The sequence below is a fragment of the Protomyctophum parallelum genome (assembly GCF_964188405.1).
Source record: "Protomyctophum parallelum genome assembly, chromosome: 4".
NCBI classification, from domain to species: domain Eukaryota; kingdom Metazoa; phylum Chordata; class Actinopteri; order Myctophiformes; family Myctophidae; genus Protomyctophum; species Protomyctophum parallelum.
Genome location: NC_139700.1, coordinates 23,474,121 through 23,490,203, shown reverse-complemented (window position 1 = coordinate 23,490,203; position 16,083 = coordinate 23,474,121). Strand labels below are relative to the sequence as shown.

Genomic DNA, 16,083 nt, shown 5'->3' with positions numbered 1-16,083 from the left:
AATACAATCTTGGCCAGTCTTCTTTCTTCTCAGGGGCTAAAGATTGTGATCCTGAGTTTCTGTCTTGACTGATGAATAAGCCACCGTCCCAGTAAGTGGGAGGGAGAAATAATAATAACATAAAATCAGTTTACTGTGATTTATGTGTATTAATGAACTTTGTGAAGACTGGCATGACTGGCATGTGACTTCCTATGTCATGCTGAGAAGTTCAGCCGTTGTGGTCACATGGTTATCAGAACCACAACACCCCACAAGCATCAGAACATCATGAATAGCCCTCAATGACACATGGCTACAGTATCTACAAGTTTAGGCATGCTATTGTGTTGCATGAAAAATGGGTAAAAGTATTATTTGTTTAGTGAAGATGTACGATAAACATGTTAAACTCATGAGAAATTGGTATCATTAGAATGACTAGATGCCATATTAACTCTTTTCTCCAAGGTTTGCACTTTCAAGTCGAGAGATGCTATTTGGCACATCACAAATTAGTCTCTGTTCTCTGGTTTCTTGCTTTACTTTGGGAAACATTATTCACTCAACTTCTTCCGAGTTCATAGAAATACTGTATATTTTGTGACATGGCTGTTTTACAGAGATGGGTGGAGACTATTAGCGGTGCTCAATGATTTTCTTTAAACTCAGCTGTCAATTTTTCCATAATGTTAATGTGATAACGTGCAGGCAACTACTATTTGTTTGCAAATGCGGGGTTTTTGGGGTTTCTGGATTCAGTCTTTTCATCTATTTAAACGAGGTAGGAGAGCCAAAAAAGGAAATCATATGCAACACTGACACAGAATTATATTCATGAAAAGAAACTGCATGACAATAATGGAAGCTTTAGAAATGCACATGCTGGTGTTCAAAACAACTTCTGAATCCACCATTGGGCACTTTCCTTTCTCATTGTCCTCTATTTAATGTGGCACTCCTATACACACTACATGTTCAATCGCATTTCCAACAATGACAGCCCATTTTACCCTTTGCCATTTCTATACATTCAGGCCACAGGTCAATACAGTTGACACTTAACCAATTTCTCCCGGGTGTCCCTATTTTTGTCACAATGTCATTATAGGCATATAAAAGAAAAGCATTGACCTTTTACTTATTAGTTCTTCCTAAATGAAACGTATAAAAGCAACAATGAATTTGAGTAGAAAAGTCAGACTGCCTGTCTGAATACCCCTTATTCCACCCTCCCTTTCTGGCTGCAGCAGCTTCCTACTGGCTGTTTCAGTCATGGCTTAAGCATACAACAGTGTCTCGTGCCAAAAATAGACGATCTACAAGCCCACAACACATTGTGTGAACTCCAATTGGCTATTTTTGATGCTTGAATAAAAAAATGAAAAAAGTATAAAGGCTTTAGTGGTCGGGACGGGCAGCCACATGTCCACGTGTCCACACATGCCACAGCCCAACATGGCTGGGCGCCAGTCTGAATCCTCATAAAGTATAGCCCACCCCGGGTCATGTTACAGCTGTCAAGCCCAGGCAGTCACTCTTTTGAAGTGTTGTTATAGAATTTGTTTACATAATAGAAAAATATCAAATACATTTTAAATGAAAAAAAGCAAAAAGGACCAAGCATTTAAATACAAAATGTTTTGTGTCATTGCATATTCATAGTTTTTATGAAACTGCACATCAACAAAACAAAGTTTGATCATGGAAATCAATGTTTGATCAATGTGTTTCAGGCCAAGGACGCATTATTATAGAGATGAAGCAGGGACCACCACTACTGTCTATCCAAGTATCATGGTCATGGTATTGACATGATACTGGCCATAATACTAACATGATACTGACATAATAATACTGACCATGATACTAGTACTACTAACATGATACTGACATGATACTGATGATGTCAGTATCATGGTCAGTATCATGTCACAGGGCTGTGGCCGTTTCTGACATCCCTGTGACAGGGCCTGTCACAACCCTGTCACAGAGAGGGCCTGTGACAGGACCATGACAGCCCTGCCGTTCAGTGCTGTGAGAGGGGCCTGAAGTGACAGGGCCTGACATCCATTATACAATTCTACTTTATAATCACAACAGGCTTTTTTTCTCTCCCTGGAAGTAGGATACTAACTACATAACAATCACATACTAACCTGTCGGATGTTTGGACATCGATGAGATGTTTTCAAAATTATATAAGCAACCCAAATACACAAAAACGAATTGTGGGGGGAAGGTAAGAGACCTGGATAGGGGGCGCTGGCCCAAAAAGCTAGAGAAATACTGGAATATTTAATATTTAATAACAGATTTTTGCTTTGATTGCAACATTGCTAAATGTTGTCAGTGACTTAAGCTACTGTATTATATATCTGAACAAAAAAATATAACCATGAAGCAAGATTTTTGCAGCTGCATTCTGTCCTTTAGAATAGATGCCTATACTTGCTTCACTTTGATTGTGAATCTGGAAATCTCTACTTGAACAGCAAATTACATGAAGCCGCTTATGAACTTGATGTCCTGTTTTCAAAACCTTTCAGAGGATGTTGAAAAATGACAATGCTATTTTTCATTAAAATAATGAAAGGATTCATCGTCCTCCTTAGAGCATGATTTATACTTTGTTGTGAGAAAGAGCACACTGTACATTGTGCATTAGAGAATCACACTCATTAACTCTCAATTACACTCATACAGAATTAATCTAGCCGGTCTCCAGTTTTGGGATATATGTGAGATGAATAGCACAAATCAAATCCATTTAGCTTCCAGTGAAGCAGCCAATGAAGTGGTTTAATCTAGCATTTGTACTGTACTGTACATACATTAGACTGTTTGTCACTGCAAGGTCACAGCTAGGTATTTCAGAGAAAATACCAAGACAAACAAATGGATTGTAGAAATTATGATTCATATCTAAGTATACAAAGTTGTTAATATATTATATAAAGAATGCGCAGTTTAAGTCATTATAGTACCCATCTCCAAAAAAAACCTAAAAGGAGAGACAAATATAGATTGAGATCAATACTTATCCACACCACAACAGTGTTCCTCTTCTGTCCATAAGTGAGTTCTAAACAGCAGGCTGCATTGGCTATACTCTACCCTCCATCACACTAAGGTGTGAGTCAGGCCTAAGGCCTCACTCACACCTTTCGATCTAGCATACAACATTGATGCATGCTAGATGTATGAGACTTGTTTACTGATGCAAGCTCCCAATGCATTGCAGCATTTCCAATGGAAGTCACATGGTTTGACACAACATTTTTGTTGTACGGCTTTCGGCTGTGTTTCGACTGCCCCCCTCCCCCTCATACAACAAAAATGTTGTGTCAAACCATGTGACTCCCATTGGAAATTAATTGCGAGCTTGCATCAGTCAATAAGTCTCATGCATCAGCTATACATCAATCTGTTGTGACCGTGTGAGTCAGGCCTAACCACCGACACAATATCAACACCTGTTGTGATGTTACACCTTCTGCCACTGCTTGGAGGAGGTAGAGCCAATCTGCAGACCAACAAAGAAGACCTGGTATCGGTGCTTCCACATGATAAAGGCCCCAGCAGCGCACACGAGCGCCTGGGCCAGGTTCAGCACCATCTGTACCAGGAAGTACGTTGTGAGCGTCTGGGTAATCGCTTCGCAGTCGCTGGCCTCCTTATAGGTGAACGTGCGGGCAATGGGGTCATCTGGGTCCAGGGTGCATATGCAGTCCTCCCCTGCCTTTTTGCATGCCTTGAAGTTACTGGTCTGTGAGTAGTGGTGACCAGCAAATGCCATTACCAGGACTGAGATAACTAGGCCTATTGTGCACAGGACAAAGTAAAGGAGCTGTAGAGGGAAAACAGAAGACAAAGGGCAGAGGGTTAGCATTATAGAATGACTGGTTCTAGTACATCTGTGGTTCCCAAACTGTGTCATGAGAGAAGTTCACGTGTGTCTCTAATATAGACAATATTTTTAAACTTGCTATATTAGTACTTTGTGAGCACTCATTTCCAGTCATGTGTACACTACACATTAAAGGGGGCTAGAGCCCTGACATATTCCCTCCCAATTGACCTTATGCACACCGCTGCCATCTTGGCAGCAAGGTGGTAACTAAGTGCAATTTCCCATTGACAGCCCACGCTGGGAAAGACCTAGAATGTATCATTATTTGGGGTCCGGAAGTTGCAGGATTTGGGCGGACGTACTGCTCAAGGAAATTCCGTTGACGCTTTACAAATCAGTTTACATTCTCTGTGAATGAAACAAGTGTTGTGATTGGTCAAAACAATATTGTATCCGGGCATTCCGGGGGAAATACATCTGATGGATGTTCCGGCCCGACACTCGGCCCGATACGCTCTCTGTCTTAGGTTGTGACCAGGCTTTTCTCTACACAGATGAGTAAGGCTGCGACAGAGGCTATTGACAGCACATTCATTCAAACAGAAAAGTCCTATCTGATTTTATTAAACATTTATCAAACATTGCAGCTGTACGAAAAGCTTGAATTATCCTCTTTCTATCGGTTTGTTTCATAAAAGTCCACCGTAGACATGTTATGATAGATACAGATGCCCCAGATGTCTACCTTTATATATCTATGGTGCATATACGGTCAATTTCTCTGTCTCTCCACTCGCCTCTCCCTGAAGCCTTGATGAGCCTGAGTGTCATCACCTGACACCTGTGGGGACCAGATGAACTAGGTTGGCTAACGAGCTCAAAACACTACAAAAACTGGGTTGCGTGTGAACGCCTTGTCTTTCCTTGAGTTTGAGTTGATGTGGCAGGTCAGGTCCAGTGGTGTTTTAGTTTCTAGAGCAGTGGTTCTCTTCTCAAAGGGGGGGTTATTGGACTTAAAAATATAGCAAAAATATATACAAGCTCATAGCACGTGATGTGACGTGCTATGAGGTCATAGATCTAAAAATGCCTTAATAGTTTATATTGGCTACAATATGTCACATTACTTAGACACTGATGAGAATAGCATAAATCTTCCTTCATGTGGCTCCCTGGTACATCTTTTCAGCTACTGGGTCCTAGTCTAGACATGAAAATGTTGGAGGACCACTTTTCTACTGCCCATGTTGGAAAATAATAAAAACACTGCGTGATGCTGATGACATAGGCAAGCCCTTATGAATAAATGTAGTGTATTCACAGGTGTGATTTCCATAGCTCATGTTCCTCCAAACACAACTGATTTGAATTATACAGGGCTAATCTGTTTTGAATATCATTCAAGAAGATGTCCAGACAGTGCATTACTCGTTTTAAACTTAACCTGTACACTAAAACATGAATCTAAAAATAAATTAGGTTAGAATAGAAATAAGCAATGTACTATGGTATCATAAACATGCTTCACACTTCTGCGCTGCCTACGGAACTCGCCGAATGACAGTAAAGCACACCCTCTCGTGTAATATTGCTTAAGATGACTACACTCTGAACCTAAGGCACACTGTCACAATACTGATGTAATGTACCTGGACTTGAACCTGGGTGTCCCTTATAGGCTGCTAGGCTACATGCAGCACTACTCTGCGACACACTGTCCAACCTTTGTCCACATGCTGTGTGAGTGCCTTTTTGTAGTTTATGTAATTGTACAATCTCAATAATACTAAACCCTTCATCTAAATCCATGGCTTATATAACAGCAGCCCTCATTCCCAGTTACACGCTACTTATGGAATTATGCAAGCCGCGAATGTTGCTTGAAAAGGCATTCATATTGATTTCAAAACGGCTGTGAAATCTGGAGGATTGTTTACCAGGAGATAAATGTGAATTGGGATTTGTTAGGCATTGGCCAAACACCTACAGTTGAGCAACTCTAAAAGGAAATGTTCTGAAACCCCCGAAAACTGTAAGGATATATTGTAGTTATTTACAGAGCACTAAATGAAAAACTGTTGAAAACACAAAGCATTGCTTTAGGCAAATCATCTGAACACCATGATGAAAAATGATGTTTTAATCAAACATTCAGAACAGTGAACAATTTCTGAAAGTGCATATAGACACATATATATACACCAAACATTTGCATCTTGAAAGATTTTGCCACAGTGAAAATGTTTATAAATCAGTGACCTGACGGTGCATGGCTTAAATCCACCAACTCTAAATATATAGAAGAATTATTGAACCACGTGGTCAATGAGCGGGATTATCATTATTTACAGTATATGACTAGACAAGAAAGGAGGATGGAGGAAGGCGGATGACATGCAGCAAAGGGTTGGTTTTGAATGTAGGCGAGCTGTGGGAAGGTCTAAACTTTAGACCTTCCTGCAGCCTGGATGGGGATAAATAAAGCTAAGACTCTAAAGCCTTATTCATGTGGTATGTGCCCTTACCAGCCACCCAGGATAAAATCATATTTTGGGCTTCATTAAAGGTAGCATATGAGATGGGAAATAGGAAATAAATTATATAACATGACCACAATATCATGAAAATACAAATGTGATAGTTTGATAAAAGCTCGTAAAACTGAAATTAGTGCATTTAAATTGCATTTGGAGTATAATATGGAGGCTATATTTTGGGGCTTATCTTCATGCTGCAATGCTTCTCCGTAGGCCGTACAGTATGTATTCAGGAATTATATTTTAGATGGTGTTGGCCAGGTATTGTGCTTCTATGGACATGGGCCTTGGTAATAAACAATAGTAGGATGATTTTAATGGCCGCTATATTAAGAGAATACTGTCTGTTGACAATTATGTTATGCAATAAAGTATTCATTGAACATACAATAAAATAGACATACAATAAAATAGTGCTGGCCTTGCAGTGTCAGTGTATAAACCAAGATCTCTCATTGTTTGGTAAAAGCCCTGTATACTTTTATTGCAAATAATACTGTGACTGTCTCTGTGATTCCAACCTCTATAGTTGAATGAGAGAGAGGGGCTCCATAGATGTGACAGATTGCCCATTAGAGGAGGTTTTGTTTCTTCCTCTACAGGAAAGATGTGAGAAAATATATCTGAACTCACCTTAAAAATGAACTGCATGAAATTCCTCTCATCAGGATGATAGGTGATGCAATACAGGATGAAGCCCACGACAGAAACCAAACACAGCTATAACAAGACAGCATATAAACTTGGTTACATTCACTAATATCACACACACACACACACACACACACACACACACACACACACACACACACACACACACACACACACACACACACACACACACACACACCACACAACATCTTCATAATCCATGCACATTAATTGATATAATTTAATCATAAATAATTACTACACTGCACCCAACTATACTAAATAATATTACTTCATGCTAATTCTGTTTTGCCCCAATCATCATGACTGCTTCTGTTAATATGGCATTATTCAGCATTAAGATGTTATCTGTTTACATTATCACAGCAAATTAGATAGTTTTCCTCCTCTTTGGGATAACACCCACCCACGCTCATTCTCTCTGTGCAATTGGAGTCTTGTGACTAACATTCAGCATCTAATTTAAATGTTTTTCCCAGGTTCTTAAGCGGTCAGGATTCTCTGGAAAGTTCCTGGTGACCTCTGTTTTTCTCTCAGAAAACACTGAATCTCGTGAGGAGCTGACTCGGGATGTTGAAGTGTCCAGAGATGTTTTTTGATCTGTGATAGGCTAGCATGGTGGACTGACCAAGCAAAAAACAAACATGTTGTTCTTAGACTAATTTGTGACCTTAAAGCAGTTTGATCATGAGGGACATTAACAATGTTCAATACCGTAGTTAACTAATTATGTGTTTTCTTTTTCTTAGAAACAATTACATAAGGACATTTAGTCATAAGAACTGGATTTTGCTGTCTTTTTTGTGTAATTAACTATATATATAGGTTTGTTGTGCTGCAAGCTCCAAATGTTTGGAGCTTGCAGTATCTCTTGTATGTGAAGATATGCAGCCCACAATGAGGTAATTATAACATCAGAAATCAAATGGTAAATGGCATGTTGTCAATATTCTCTCTTGCACAAACATTACATTGTTCACTTACTTGTACTTGTACAGAACAGGCCATTGTGATTGCTTGATGGAGTGTTATCTTACTGTCAGTTCAACACTGATGCAATGATTAACTGGAGTATATACTATATTTAATACAGTAGATCATTTGATGTGTCTTTAAGATTGTTTGTGTAAAAGGGCTCACTGTTCATGAGGGACTTGAAAATGGCCATGACTCATTATGTCCATGCAGTGCACTGTATATGGCTGAGTCATGCTGCTCAGGGGGAACTTTCCTTTTAAGAACTAAATCACACAGTCTCCTTTTAACTTTAAAAACGTTGAGACAGGTTAGATTAATTACTTCTCTTCTTCTCTTTATTTTTCCCCATCTGTGTGTTTATTGATAGGATAGGACAGATGGCAGAATCAGAATGACAATGAGGAGAATCTGTGTATACGTTACATATTTACAGGTGATAAGGTATTCAGTAGCTTCATGCGTCAAGGGGCAGGCTGGATTGATGCATGCTGGGACAGGGTTGAAACAGGGACAGGCGTGGGTGGTATAGGTTTGTCACACCAGCTATTCTTTATTACCTAGACATACCAGCAGTGCAAGCAGGATTGGATAATGGAGATGGATGTGAAGATCAAGTCGATGAGTGTGTTTGTGGGCAAAGTCCTGTGATTTATAGAGCAGGACAATACACTTTCCTCACGTACACTTGCAGACAGTGCTGCATGTACTGTACCCAGCGTAGTCTAACCTACAGTATGTGCCGATGCCGACATGCGGTGAGCTGAGGTGAGATAGATATAAGTGGGGGAGGGCATACACATAGCAAAATCTGGAGTGTGACCATTTTCACACATTCAGAATGAAATGAACACTCCAGATTTGACGGCGAAGCCGCTGAGGATCATGCAGCAGGGTGAGGTTCCAATCCATGCAGAATACATTGACTGTTGTGTGGAGAATGATGTTAGTTAGTGCATAAGGACGAGGCTTACAATGATCCCGGCCCAGTGAGGGGTCTCCCTCGCCATCAGCGAGGGGCTGACAGCCAGCATGAGGAAGGCCACGACTGCGACGGAAAGCCCCAGCAGGAGCTGCAGGGGGGCGATGAGCAGGGGGACGCGGCAGCCCCAGCACTTGTGGGTGTCCTGAGGCGCCGGGCCCTCATCATTCTGATCCTCCTTCATCTTCTTCTTCTCCCCTTGTCCCATATTGCTTTAGAACCGCCTTGCCTTGTTAGCTCTCCAAATGGCTGCTGTGTTGATTTCCCTTTCTTTCTCTCTCTCTCTCTCTCTCTCTCTCTCTCTCTTTGTCTGTCTCTCTTCGTGCTCTTACTTTACTCAACTTTACTGTTGTGCTGTTTAGGGTGGACTTGCTGGCAGCTGCTCCCCCCCCTTTCCTCTCCCCTCCACTCCCTGCCGAGGTCTCCTCTCACCGGAAGCCCATAGCTTGGCTGCTATTTGGAATCAGAGAAGGCTCTGAACTAATATGGAAAACATTTGGAGTGGATTCCACGAGCGGTTCCATTGCCACATATAGAGCAGCAGCATACTCTGGAGGGAAGGAAGAGGAGGGAAGGGGGGGTGCAAAGGGGGACTCCAACATACGACTGGAAGCTTGCACTGTTATGGGAAGTTACCTCTTGCAGGGGAGGAAGGAGATCATGGTGGGTGGGTGAAATCCCCCGGTGTAGGTTAAATAAAGACTGGCATGGAGACATTCTAAAGTGGGGGTGGGGGTGGGGGGGACGGGTGATTGGATCATTCTTTGTCAACACTGCTACACAAAAGGGCCATATGCTGCAGGCCAGAACGAGTCACATGATTAGGAGGAAGAAGAAATGTGATCATGAGACATGTGAGAGGGCATTACGTGTCTCTGAGCCACTATGAAAATGATGAGAACATGTGTGATAACTGGAAATACACGAGACGTCATTGTGTAAGGAATGTGAGACACAATTAATTTCACTATTATTTCACAATAATAATCATATATGATATGAGTATAAATTAAGTAGTAATAGTAATTCAATACAGTATCAATAATGAATGGTGCATATCAAAATAAAACTTATTTATGAAAATGTATTTTCACTCGATTCGAATAGTGATCAAATTTAATGAATTTTCTTTAAAACGTTTGGGTTGCACATGACCAATGCGACAGGTTTCATTTCAAGCTGATATTTGTCTACAACCCTTTTGTGGTAATATGCATCATTATCAAGCACATCATCGCACATGAGACTTCCGTGGCCAGTCAAGTCCCGCTGAAGGGTTTATGACACTTTTTCTGTGTCTTAAATATAATTTCTTTAACCATGTCACTTTAATGATGCACATGATAGCCTATACTGTGATATCATATACTTATTTTTTAAATGTTTTGTTCCACCTATACACAATAATTTAAGAAACATATCTACCCTCTGTAGGACTATCCATCCATCCATTGCAACAACAAAAAAAGTATTTGTATATATTAGATTGGTCTGTGGCATGTGCCTTCCTTATTTTGTTCTGTATTCTCTGTCACTTTCTTCTCTATTCTCTCTTTTCCTATAGCTTTCAACTCGTCCTGTAATAGTTAACTGCAATGTTGAGAGTTTGCATATTTCGCCCACTCTTTTACACTTGGTTGTAATAATGTGATTTGAAAACTGTGGTCTGTGGCACTGATGTCATTCAAAGAACAATAGGCCTATTAAGATACGACTATTTTCAAAAGTTTTACTTTTAATATCACGAGTCTTGGTGCAGGTTGTTTATTGGCACTGTAGCCCCAAACGCAGAAGTGTGGGCGGGAAAGAGCACGCCACGCACGCACCCATTCGGACAGTTCACACTTTGATAAGGAACTGCGATGCACGTGTCTGGGTCTGAGGTCTGAGCACACAGCAAAGCCTAGTGTCATCATGGGTCAGGGTTACCATGGTTACTAACAACGCACCTCATTATGGCGGATGAATTGGAGAGGCACTTAAACCGGCCGGCGCGCATGCATGAGTGTGCAGTGCATGCATAGCCTAGAATCCGCGGCTCCGGGGACACACCAGACACCACCACACACACGGCATGTCAAACTCGCAAAAACACCTCGGCTTGTTCAAATTTAAGTGTCCGTCCCGCTTAGACGAATCCGATACGCCTTTTAGCCTAGTTCACGTTTATCTCCATGCATGTGTTCTTCTGTGTAATGGAGAGGAGCCTGCATGATGTGATGGAGTGGAGTGACGCTCTATCGTGTCTTGGACATTTTACGCACGGATCGTTGATCAAACGGCAATAGCTGGCTGGCTGCACAGAGAAGGTCCAATTACCGGACTCTGTGCTGCATGGTGCAGGCAGGCTGCACGTGAGTTGGAAGCTCCTACCGGGAGGCGCGCGTGCGCTCTCACCACACAGCAAAGTGGCAGTTCAGGAAACTAGACATCATTCTAAAGGAGGACGCTCATTGTGCAACATCTCCCGCCGTCCCTGTCTGTGGATCTTGGAATAACAAAAACATTTCCAAATAGACTTCAAAGGGAGAAGTGACGGGAGAAGTTATGGATGAAAGAATACCGCATTTGCAGGAAAGACCATTTATGGATCACGCTGATTTCCTGGGGTGAGTAGCCTATACCGTCCAGTCGCTTTGAAAACTCCATCAAACTATTTTAATACGCTGTTGACACAACTATAGAGACTAATCCTACGTTTTGATTTACTTTAGGGTGGATTATCCCTCTCTCTACATGTGCAAATCTAAAAGAGGAATGAAGCGTGAAGATGGTGGAAAGGTGCGGACAGTTAATTTGTTTTTTATCATGGAATGTAATGTGCATCTATAGCCTATAGTTACTATTGTGATAGCCTAATGTGTGTTAGTGTGATTAACTGTAGCCTATACGTTTAAATTAGAGCTGTTCCTGGTGTCGTTTAGGCTAAATCTTTTCTATCTTATATCAGGACGCATACAAGTTACCACACCGGTTGATAGAGAAGAAGAGGCGGGACAGAATAAACGAATGTATTGGGCAGCTGAAGGATCTGTTGCCCGAACATCTGAAACTGACGGTGAGATCCCGGCATTAAAGCTATAGCCTATATGCCTATATCTGTGTGTTAAAGTGTGGTTTATTATCACACAATGATGATTGTCAGTAGCCTATAGCTCATGGACCTCTTGTCCCTCTTAGACGCTTGGACACTTGGAGAAGGCAGTTGTCTTGGAGTTGACGCTGAAGCATCTCAATGCATTGACAGCTGTCACCGAGCAGCAGCACCAGAAGATTATTGCTCTACAGAATGGTAAGTCGCTGCGTGGATAGTTAGTTACACATTCTTTTGTCATATTTAATTTCAGATATAGCCTATACACTTTTGTTCAGTTCCAATGGAGTTGGCGTAACAGTTAACAGTAACAATAGTTTTGTGACAGCTTTAATCAAAGAAAAATAACCCTGCCCTAAATGTTAATAAATATATTATTTTGTGTGATCTCCTAGGAGAGCGGCCGATGAAATCACCCATAGGCCTACACGCGGATTTGGATGCGTTCCATTCTGGGTTCCAGGCGTGTGCCAAAGAAGTTCTGCAATATCTGAGCAAGTTTGAGAACTGGACGACGCGAGAACAGAGGTGCGCTCATCTGATCGGCCATCTCCACAAGGTGTTAACGCAGTTCCAGGCTGGCGCGCCTCTGCTCCACCAGCAACACCAGCTACCCGCCGCGGACGCACTGCAGGAGCGCGACGCGCACAAACCCGACGCTCAGGCCAACTGCGTGCCGGTGATACAGAGGACCCAAGTCGGGGAGTTTAACGAGAACGACACGGACACGGACAGCGGGTATGGGGGCGAAGCCGAAAAGAGCGACGGCGGCAGAGAGAAAGACTGCGAGCTCAATAGAGCGCAACAAGGACCCAAGGCGGTGAAAGTCAAACAAGAGTTTGGGGACGATCGCGCTGCCAAAAGACCAAAGATGAACTGGGCTGGAAACGGCATATCGTCAGGGATAGACCCAGCCAGACCCGATCTGGCGTTCATGAACTCTCTGATGGGAATAACTGCAGGCGTGGGACAGCAGACCCCCTTTTGCATGCCTTTCTACTTCATCAACCCTTCCGTGGCAGCATCCTATATGCCCTTGTTCGACAAAAGCAACATGGAAAAGTACGTGTACCCGGCGGCTGCCGCGGCTGCCCTCACGTCCCCTTTCCCCTGGCTGTATGCGGCCGGGCTCCCGTCGCACCCCGCCTCCGCTGCTGCGGCGGCAGCGACGGCCTTTCCCGGTCTGTCGTCGGCGGACCGGCATTCCAAAGACTCCCACCAGTCACCCGCCGACGGTGACGACAAGTCAAACGGGGCCGAGCCGACCTCTTCTGAGAGGGAGGACAGTGACGACGGGGAGGATGGGGATGAGGGGGGCGATGCAGCCCAGCAAAACAGCAATGACGGTACATAATCACATGACATTTTAATACGGGTTTTATTTTTGTCATGTTGTTGTCTTCTTCGCTTGTAAAACGGGCTCATTTATCTGCACAGAATCCCCAGTGTCAATTTTAATACAACACTAAGGACTTCACTGTGTAGCCTGTATGTTATCCTCGTTGTTGTCATTGTTTCTTTTGTGTGCATTCTGCTAAGGAATTATGGTAATCTCGTTTTTTATGAAGATAGTTTTAAGACGAACTTTTACAATAGAAATCTTGTGTATACTGTATATCTTGTTGGGAGGGAACAGTTGTGGCAGGTGCATTTTGCACTTGTAAGAGATTAATTAATTGATTGTTGTCAATGATTGACACTACCACATTGTGCTGGAGAGAGTTTTCTTTTCTTTTCATTTTTTAATCTTTCGAAATATTTTAAAGTTATTGGTGCCAAATGTTTGGCGCGTAATGTAACGTATAATTATGTGCGCAATCAGTGAATCTCATTTGATGTAGGCTAGGTTGCAACTGACCTCTGCCAAGGTTATTTATCAGCTTGGCTCCGACTGTAAATATGATCACCTGGTCTTGCAAGATAATTTGACTTAATGGGCTTAAATAATAAGTTCTCAATGAAGTACACTATAGCCTCTACAGTAGGCCTATACCTCTCCCTTATGGGTAGACTGATTGAGGTTCCTATGGACGACCACCCTTCCCCAAATGAACAAACCATTGCGAAATTGTATGGCTTAATGTAGCCTATACCCAAGTGTTGCGCGAAATGGCAGATCTACACGCACACAACTTAATTGTTGCGTTGTTGGACTATTTTCTGCGCGCAACACTGGCGTGCAACGAAGTAGGCCTATATATAAAAAATCTGTCCTTTCTTACGTTATGGGTGATGTGATGTTTATGTCTGTTCTCCCACTTACGACTACTGAGTTTACTCTGGGTTTATGTTTGCTTATCATTTTCAAATAAATAAATACAGCCTCTTCAGCAGTGAACACACGATATAAAATAACGGTACAAATAATAACAAATACATCGAGTGGAGAGCATATTGGTATCTCCTGAATAACATGTCTGCACACTGTTAAAGGTATATTCAGTGATTTCACTAAAAAAAACCTTACGTTTCGTTTTTGGCTGTGGGACCCAGCCTTTCGTCCAATCAGGATAGAGAGTCAAAAACGAAACCTAAGGTTTTTTGACCCCCAGGGGTTAACTGGGGACAGGGAGGAACTCCTTATATGGCCAGCACACTCTATAGTAGGGAGGATTATCACAACAAAACAAAAAAATAAGTGATATTTGAATTAAGTGAAATCACTGAATATACCTTTAAGTTACAGTGACATATACCTCTAACATTATATGGTAGGATAGCACCTTAGCGCTTTGATACAGGCCTATTGAATGTATACGTTTCCCAGCTGTTGAAAGTGTATATGTGGGATGGTAAAAGCATACTCTTTGAGAAGTGCACTTTATTCTGGCCATTGGAAATCATGCCCCCCCCCCCCCCCCACACACACACACACACACGTACACACCTTGCAGCTGTATGCTATAGTGAAGTCAATCACTGTATATCTCCCATTTTCTTTGTTTTGATACATCTAAAGAAAATCCTGAGTATATGTACAACACGGTTTTGTTGTGATTCCCTACAGCAAAGGAACAATGGATTTATCTCTCTGATTTCATCAGCCACTGCTCATTTCAGCCCTAAATCAAGGTAGATGATTCACATGCTATTCAGCTTTGGGATGATATGCCACAGTGAATATTTTTATTTTTATTTTGTGAATATACAATGAGATTTACATGTCTATGTCAACGTAGTAAAATATGTATTTTTAAGACAAAGTTTGAACTGAGCAACTGTTGCACATTTCGTTAATGCTTTACACATGCGCTGTTCTAAATTATTGCTGACTTGTAAAATAAATATCAGAACAAAATTCTACAGGTTTATCTTTATTTTAAAGAACATTTTGTATACATGATCATAATCCTCTAATGTGTTTATCAGATCCAGCTCTATTAAAAAAAAAAAATCTCTGTCTAGTGCATGTGATGTATAAATCTAATTTGTCAGAGGACAACACATCCAGACTACACAGTGAAATGCTTAATTTATCCATTTGTACAAATGTAACCAAATACATCTTTCCCAGGTACATTTGGTTGCATTCGTACACTGGGAGTTAAATTGACACAAGATGTCACTGTGTATAGTGCATAAAGGCTGTCCACACTGTCCACGCAACTGTACATGTATTGTTCTCAACTGTTGTCATTATAGTGGTGGTGCTTGGTGTGCAAGGTCTTTAAAGGAGGATTCAGTGATTTGGGTGATTTGGAAAAAAAACCCGGTCTGCTCCGGTAACAAGATGTACACATGCACAAACTACAGTGGGGGGACACGCAACAGGCCAACAGCACGCACGCCAAGGCCCGCCCCCGGTCGATCATGATTGGCGGAAGGCCCCTCTCTATCCTGATTGGATGAAGGCTGGTCCACCTAGCCAAAAACGAAACCTATGTTTTTTTTTGACCCCCAGGGGTTAACTGGGACAGGGAGGAACTCCTTATATGGTCAGCACACTCTATAGTAGGGAGGATTATCACAACAAAACAAAAAATAAGTGATA

At 41.8% G+C, this 16,083-nt stretch overlaps 2 protein-coding genes across 2 annotated transcripts; one reads left to right on the top strand and one right to left on the bottom strand.

Moving 5' to 3' along the window:
• Positions 1 to 843: 843 nt before the first annotated feature.
• On the bottom strand, positions 844 to 9,402 carry sspn (sarcospan (Kras oncogene-associated gene)). Its single transcript, XM_083763892.1, has 3 exons — positions 8,991 to 9,402; positions 7,003 to 7,089; positions 844 to 3,829 (listed from the first exon to the last, which is right to left on the bottom strand). The coding sequence occupies exons 1-3, from the start codon at positions 9,204 to 9,206 to the stop codon at positions 3,467 to 3,469; spliced, it is 666 nt and encodes a 221-aa protein (XP_083620018.1). The 5' UTR covers positions 9,207 to 9,402; the 3' UTR covers positions 844 to 3,466.
• A 1,653-nt stretch (positions 9,403 to 11,055) lies between these two features.
• Positions 11,056 to 15,393, top strand: bhlhe41 (basic helix-loop-helix family, member e41). The gene is made up of 5 exons (XM_083764183.1): positions 11,056 to 11,607; positions 11,713 to 11,779; positions 11,949 to 12,056; positions 12,179 to 12,290; positions 12,488 to 15,393. The coding sequence occupies exons 1-5, from the start codon at positions 11,546 to 11,548 to the stop codon at positions 13,444 to 13,446; spliced, it is 1,308 nt and encodes a 435-aa protein (XP_083620309.1). The 5' UTR covers positions 11,056 to 11,545; the 3' UTR covers positions 13,447 to 15,393.
• Positions 15,394 to 16,083: the final 690 nt, after the last annotated feature.